The 7,407-nt window shown below is 53.0% G+C and overlaps 1 protein-coding gene across 2 annotated transcripts; it reads left to right on the forward strand.

Moving 5' to 3' along the window:
- The first annotated feature begins 1,634 nt into the window (after positions 1 to 1,634).
- Positions 1,635 to 7,346, forward strand: VPS72 (vacuolar protein sorting 72 homolog). 2 transcript variants are annotated; one of them, XM_039512321.1, is made up of 6 exons: positions 1,635 to 1,760; positions 2,634 to 2,786; positions 3,797 to 3,908; positions 4,172 to 4,351; positions 5,302 to 5,446; positions 6,196 to 7,346. In XM_039512321.1, exons 1-6 carry the CDS (start codon positions 1,680 to 1,682, stop codon positions 6,584 to 6,586), a joined length of 1,062 nt encoding a protein of 353 aa, XP_039368255.1. In that variant the 5' UTR covers positions 1,635 to 1,679; the 3' UTR covers positions 6,587 to 7,346. The 2 variants fall into 2 exon arrangements, with proteins under 2 accessions (XP_039368255.1, XP_039368256.1); XM_039512322.1 differs by lacking the exon at positions 1,635 to 1,760 and adding an exon at positions 2,070 to 2,323.
- Positions 7,347 to 7,407: the final 61 nt, after the last annotated feature.

Below are 7,407 nucleotides of genomic sequence, written 5' to 3' on the forward strand. Positions count from 1 at the left end.
CTCAGTGGTTTGGGCTGAGGTTTGCTTTATTGGTTGGGTCCCCACAGCTGAGTTATCTCCTGGGAGTGGGGGGCTGAGATAATGAATTAATGTTTGTACAGTGTTTTGAGATCTTTAGATGGAAGGCACCATGGCAGGGCAAAGAATTCTCATGAATGATCCTGTTTCAATGCAAACAGCTTTAGCAACATTAAAACAAGAAAAAGGGAAAACGGGAAATATCAATCAGTGGAGCTGGTTCTAAACAGCTACTGTTTTGATTTCAGTCTTTATCCCCAAGATACAGTTTCAAAGCAAAAACCAGGAGCACCTCAGGGAAATCTAGTGAGGCAGGTCTAAACAATCAGTAACACTAACTGGTATCAGGTCACAACTGCTCTCAGAATAATTAGGCAACTTGCCAGATTGCTTCAACAGACCCTTTGAGATGATCTCTATGTCCTCTTGGCCCAGGTCTGAAGCAGAAGGCCAGGTTTGGTCAGTGGAGTTACACCTGCTCATTCCAGCTACCTGATTGTCTCAAGCTTTGCACCACATGTCACCATTGACACCTGTGCCAAGTGAGTGTGAAGTGCAATCAGATTGGGACAGCAGTGTTTTACGCTTACTTTGTACAGGTGTAACCGATGAGGCACAGTACGAGAGGGGGAGTTTTTGCTGTGTCTCTTTGTGCTCTGTTAATGATTTGTTGGATCATGAGGGGCCCTTATTTTGTATCATCCCACCAGCAGTGTTTCCAACTCTTGCCTTTATCTTTCTTGCTGCTGCACTGAGCTCAATGGTATTTTATGTCAAGCCTTGCAGCATCTGGGGTTTTTCTGAAAGCCCCACTGGCTGGAGTTATGTGATTACATAACAGAGAATCTCAGCTTTCTTTTTTTTTTAAAAAGGCCAGGGTTGCTCCTTTTGACCAAACTTGCTAGTCACCGCTTGGGGCCCTACGGGTGTTCCGGTAGGGAGTAGAAATTGGAGCTAGGTATTTCTGTGATGTTTATTTACAAGGAATGTACAAAGTCCTATGCCCCTGAATGCAGAGGGAATCAAACAGCAAGAAACAACTTCTGTTGCTCACAGCACCAAGCACATGCTTTTCAGCCTGCACACCTGACCCAAAAAACCTCTCCCCAGGTTTCTTCTGGGGTCAGCCATATGCTTTCAGCTGCTAGGAATTCAGATGTCCCAATTTTATAGGGACAGTCCCAATTTTTGGGTCCTTTTCTTATATAGGTTTCTATTACCCCCACCCCCCTGTTATGATTTTTCACACTTGCTGTCTGGTCACCCTATCAGCTGCTCATTCCTTCAGGTTAGCTTCTATTTCTCTTCTCTGTCTGGTCTCAGTTTCTGTGTGTTCTCTTCCCCCCAATACCCAGTTGAATTCAATAGGTGCTGCTAGTCTCTAGGCAGACTTTATTAGGCTTTGTTTTAAGCGTGTCCCCTTAACTGTCTCTTACAACTGGCTTAAATGGGCAACTTCTTCATCCTTTTGACTCCTCCCATAACAAAGTTTCACCTGCCCTAGCTCATTGCAGTAGGTTTCTAGCCCTCACGGCTGCAGAGAAAAGCTGGAAATCACAATGTCTTAAGTCTCAAAAACCAGACAGCCGATAATTGATCATTTTTATATTATCATGATTTTTAAGCTAGTCTTATGGTGTGTTTTGGGGGTGGAGCTGACCATGACTGTTGAGTGCTGGGGGCTGGCAATAGTGCCCCAGGTCTCCAGTCATTGTGGTGGCAGGAAGTCACTTGTCTCTGTGGTGAGAATTGCTAATGGCAGGGGACTGGTTTCCAGTGGGATTTCTTGCAGGGGCAAAAGTTGCTGCCCCCCCCCCCATGGGGGGCCTTGGGCTGGGTGCCTGGGTAACTCTCACAAGCTAAGTAGGGCTGCTCTGGGTCAGCATGTGGAGGGGAGACCCCCCCCCTCCCATAGAACCCTGTTGTAGGGGAGCTCAGGAGTAGCTGGGGTGGGGGGGTATTGTGACTGGGTGGGAAGGCTGGGACAGCCCTGATATAGGAAAGACAGGTGAGCAGCCCCTCCACAAGCCCCGCCCAGCTTCCATCGATCTCTCAGGGCTCGATCGTTCTTCCCTGGCCGCTTCTCTCGGCGCTCCCAGCCGGGAGGGGGGTGATTGCTCTCGGCGTGCGCTCGCTCTCCCCTGGGCCAGGCCGGAGCAGTCGCTCGCTGGCTCGGCGGCGGCGGAGCGGGATGAGCCTGGCGGGGGGCAGGGCGCCGCGCCGCACGGCGGGGAACCGGCTGGCGGGGCTGCTGACCGCCGAGGAGGATGAGTTCTACCAGACCACCTACGGGGGCTTCACGGAGGTGGGGGGGCAGTGACTGGGGATGGGAGCAGTGGGCGTGGGGGCTGTGAGGACCCTAAGAGGATAGTGGGGGCTTTGTGGGGAAATGGGCCTTGGGGGCAGAGTTGGGGCAGGGAGTGTGTAGCAAGGCCCTGTGGAGGCTGAGTTGGGGGATGGGCCACTTGGGGGACAACTGTGGTGGGGCCAGGGTGTGTTGGGGTGGGGGCGGCGGGGCCCATGGGGGGGAGCAAGCCTGGGGGAGCGGGACTCCCAAAGGGGCAGTGGGATCAGCTCAGCCGTGACTGTTGTTTGCCCCCCCTGCTCCCGGGCAGGAGTCGGGAGATGACGAGTACAAAGGCGACCAGTCGGACAGCGACGACGAAGTGGACTCGGACTTCGACATCGATGAGGGCGACGAGCCGGCCAGTGACCAGGACGATGACGAGCCCAAGAGGAAACGCAGGGTGGTCACCAAGGCTTACAAGGTGAGGACAAAGCAGCTGGTTGTGGTGGTGGGTTTGGGTCTGTATTGGGGTAGCACCTAAGAGCATCCACCAGTCATGGACCAGGACTCCAGTGTGCTGGGTGCTGTATGGACAGCGAAGAAAAAGATGGTCTCTGCCTCAAAGGGCATCCAGTTGAAGTACAAGACAGGAGACACCAGGTGGACACAGACGGAGGCGCACAAGGAAACAACAAGACAACCACAGTCAGCATGACGGGCAGTGGTCTTAACTCACCAGCTGTCTAACTGCTGTTTCCGATATAGTCGTGTTGGGCTGAGCGAGGGACCCACATGAAAGCTGCTCCCAAAACTCTCAGTACAACCAGATTGTAATCTAGTTTAGGGGGTAGCCGGGGAGTTGGCAGAAATTCCATTTATAGGGTTTTTCGTTTATGATCAACAGCAGAACCTTGAAAACATCTTCAATTACTGCCTTTCAGGAGTGGGAGTGCAGACTCCTGGGCAGGACTCCTGGGTTCTATTCCTGGCTCTTGGAGGGAATGATGTCTAGTGGTTAGAAACTGACCATACTAAACAGACTGCAGCAATGGTCAATGTAAATCAGAGGTTGAAAATGTTCTTTCTGTAATCAAAGGTGTAACTAGTAATATGGGCAAAGCACTTTTCTTTTTAAAGGTGTTTATGTTGTCAGGGGCCCTTCTCTCAAAAACAAGCTGCAAAATCCCTTGTGGCTCTTTATTTAAATAGGGTTGACATCTCCACAGCAGCATTTGGAGGAGAGATAGCTCAGTGGTTTGAGCATTGGCCTGCTAAACCCACAGTTGTGAGTTCAATCCTTGAGGAGGCCACTTAAGGATCTGGGGCAAAAATTGGTCCTGCTAGTGAAGGCAGGGGGCTGGACTCAGTGACCTTTCAAGGTCCCTTCCAGTTCTAGGAGATTGGTATATCTCCAATTATTACCTTTATTAAATAGCAAGCCCTCAGGAGGTTCTATCTTTCCTTGCATCACTTCTTTTCTGAACCCACTAGGAACCCATCAAAAGCCTGAGACCCAAGAAGCCCGATACAGCTGCTAGCAGCTCCCAGAAGACGCGAGAGGAGAAGTCTGCACCCCTGGAACTCCAGGATGAAGTGGGAGACAGTAAGTGTGTCTGACGCTCATTAGGATCAAATGTATTGCCTTTAGGTGAGCAGAAACCAGTTGTTTGTAAGGCTTTCTTGAAGCTGCTGCATCCATTTGCAGGGCAGAGGTTTGATTCAAGGTTATTCAAGTACAGCTGCTGGGCTGAGCTGTGATCCGCAGACAGGGAGGAATCATTGTGGGGCTGCTTTGCTGGTTTCTATGCTGTCTCTGCCTGCCTCACCCAATGTCCTGACTTTCCCTCCCACTCCTTGGGCCTACAGGCCGCAAGTACATGCGCCAGTCGACTACGGAGCACACGCGCCAGACCTTCCTGCGTGTCCAGGAGCGTCAGGTGCAGTCGAAGCGCAAGAAGGGGGGGCCGAACTGTGACAGGCCGCTGACGCAGGAGGAGCTGCTGGAGGAGGCCAAGATCACAGAGGAGATTAACCTGCGGTCTCTGGGTGAGTGAGATGGGTAGGAGGGCAAGAGGCTTGTGAGGTCTTCAGGCAGTAACCCTCCCCCCAGTGCAGTGGCAGAATTGAGCCAGACAAAGAAGAGACATGAGCGGTGTGGGGTCAGGGAGTGAAATGACTGGGGTTAGGGGCTTATGTAAGAATGGGGCTTAGAGCAGCTGAATGAGAGGCCCTGGGAAGCGCACAGGCTGGCAGCAGGACCCTGGCGCACCAGTCAGGGCTGTACTAGTCCACTGGAGACCACATGATCTGATAGAGCACAAGGTTGGGAATCGGAACGCCCAGGTTCGAGTGCCAGCTCTGGAAGGGTGTATTATCTAGTAGTAGAACAGGGGACCTGGAGTTAGGACTCCGGGGTACTGTTCCCAGTTCTTGAAGGAGAATGGAGTCTAGTGGTTAGAGCGGTGTGGGGGTGGAATCTGGACTCCAGGTTTTATTTCCATCTCTGCCATGGGCCATTCATTTCACCACTCTGTGCCTCGGTTTCCCCAACTGTAAGCGTGGATAATGCTACCCAAGCATTAGTTCTGTGGATGATATATAGATGTGCACCTCCACTCACCATCATGAATGGTTCAGAATTATAGGCATAATACAGGAGTTCTCTGGCTCATTCAGATACCAGCCACCCCTTATGGGAGCCCGTGTCCCCCTCCTTGGTTCTCAGACCGCAGGAAGGAGTTTGCAGACCGTTGGTGACCTGCAGCGTGAGAGCTGCTGATGTGGCACAAATCCTTCTGAAATGCTGGAGTCACACTCACAGTTAATGGCTCTTGCAGTGCTTCCATGTGGTACCTCCCAGTGTGAAGCAAAGAGCCCAGAGCTCTGAGGGCAGTCGAGAGGGCTCAGTAGCCGGATCGATGACTGGTGGTGTTTTCCAAGCTGCCCCATTGTTCTGAGCTCTGCTCCGTTCACCCTTGGTTCAATCGCCCTTGCAGAGACCTATGAGCGGCTGGAAGCTGACAAGAGGAAGCATGTGCAGAAGAAGCGGAAGTGCGTGGGGCCGGTGATCCGCTACTACTCGGGGACCATGCCGCTGATCACTGACCTCGGGGTGAAGGAGGAGAACGTGGATGTGGAAGGGTAGGTGTTGGGGATTGTATTCACTCCTCCCATCCCGCTAGCCCCTCGGGATGGGCTGCCAACTCCCTCCGAGGTCTCACTGTCCCTGCTGACTCCTGCACTCTGGCTGGCAGGTGCCAACCCCACTTCCTAGGGGATTCCCCTGAGCCAGCTTGTGGGAGACGTCAGCCCCGTCTTGCAGACCCCAGCCATTCAGTCAGTCCTGTTTGGCATCCCAGCCGTCAGCTGCTTCTCTGAACTGGATCCTGAGTCCCAACAGCCACCGATTTCTTTGTTGTTAGCAGCATGAGTGTGATCTGGATCCCCCCAGGCAACAGGTGTTTGGGCCCTGGTTAGTCTCTGGCTGAGGACGGGGGCCAGTTGTGGAATTCCCACCTGGACCTAGCTTGAGTTTCAAACACAGCTCAGGCCCATGCTGATCCCTAGCACCTCCCGTACTCCAAGGGTATCCCAGCTGGGGATGGTAGGATTAGAACTCAGGCTTGGATGAGGCAGGGCCATGCCTCCTTTTGCTAGAACCTGCTGCCTCAAGCTGGGATTTGTGTGGGGTTCGCACCCTGCCTTGTGCAGAGGTTGCCTGGAGAGCTTTACTGAGCACAAGTGCCTGGTACATCCTTTGTACCCCCTGCAACCTATCCAAAAGCCCTGTGTGTCCTTGTGCCCTCTCATCCCCAGAGCCCTGGATGTTCTTACTCCCGCTGTTGCATTTGAAGCTCAAGCTGATTCCTGTGTTTTCTCCCCACCCCCAGGTTGGATCAAGACATGCAGCAAACAGCAGAGGCTCCCCAGGCTGCTGCCTCCCCGGCTGGCAAATGCTCTCGCACCTTCATCACCTTCAGCGATGATGAGACCTTTGAGCGCTTCTTCCCTAAAGCCAAGCAGCCCAAGCTGCCCGTGAAGGAGATCTGCCCCGTCACCCACAAGCCGGCCGTTTACAGGGACCCCATCACCGACATCCCCTACTCCAACATCCGGGCCTTCAAAATCATCCGTGAGGCCTACAAGAAATACATCACTGCCCATGGGCTGCCCAACGCGGCGGCTTCTGCGGCCCTGGGGGCGGGGCCGCCCGCAATGGACCCAAATGTCCGGGCAACCAGGCAGAAAATCATCATCAAACAAACCGTCCCGGCCACATAAAGCCCAGGAGTGTCTGTTCCCTTTCCAGGAGGAAACTTCTTAAACGGACACAGGCACCTTTGGGAGGCTCAATATTGACCCACCCCTCCTCCGCCTTCCCTACGTATCTTTGTTTTTCAAACTCAAACGGGTGGTGATTCATTGCTCTTTATTTATTTCATTTTTTAATGAAAAAAGCAATGCCTGCAGCGGTCCTACCAGAACAAACCAGCCTGCACAGCCTCTCCCTCCTGGGAGACCCTATGGAAAACAAACCAGCCTGCACAGCCCGTCCCTCCTGGGAGACCCTACGAAAAACAAACCAGCGTGCACAGCCCGTTCCTCCTGGGAGACCCTATGAAAAACAAACCAGCCTGCACAGCCCGTCCCTCCTGGGAGACCCTACGAAAAACAAACCAGCGTGCACAGCCTATCCCTCCTGGGAGACCCTACGAAAAACAAACCAGCGTGCACAGCCCATCCCTCCTGGGAGACCCTACGAAAAACAAAACAGCGTGCACAGCCCATTCCTCCTGGGAGACCCTACGAAAAACAAACCAGTGTGCATAGCTCGTCCCTCCTGGGAGACCCTACGAAAAACAAACCAGCGTGCACAGCCTATCCCTCCTGGGAGACACTTCAAAAGACAAACCAGGGTGCACCAGCAGAGGCATGCAGTGGGTGAGATCACTTATTCTGTAAGGAGCAGGATGGTTTTTAAGCTCAGAAATGGTGCCTGTTGTTTATCCGTTTAGAAAGATAATAAAATGACAGGACAGACGCTGTCTGCGCTGTGTGGCTCATTGCAGGGAGGGGAGGAGCCGGTGAACGAGGCCGGATTC

The sequence above is a fragment of the Mauremys reevesii genome, linkage group 24, assembly GCF_016161935.1.
Source record: "Mauremys reevesii isolate NIE-2019 linkage group 24, ASM1616193v1, whole genome shotgun sequence".
Taxonomy (NCBI): Eukaryota; Metazoa; Chordata; order Testudines; family Geoemydidae; genus Mauremys; species Mauremys reevesii.

Excerpts from the sequence above, each read along its gene's own strand:
- VPS72 (XM_039512322.1), top strand. The coding sequence starts at position 2,210 with ATGAGCCTGGCGGGGGGCAGGGCGCCGCGCCGCACGGCGGGGAACCGG. Across the intron at positions 2,324-2,633 it reads CCTACGGGGGCTTCACGGAG|GAGTCGGGAGATGACGAGTA; the intron begins GTGGGGGGGCAG and ends GCTCCCGGGCAG. Across the intron at positions 5,447-6,195 it reads GAGAACGTGGATGTGGAAGG|GTTGGATCAAGACATGCAGC; the intron begins GTAGGTGTTGGG and ends CCCCACCCCCAG.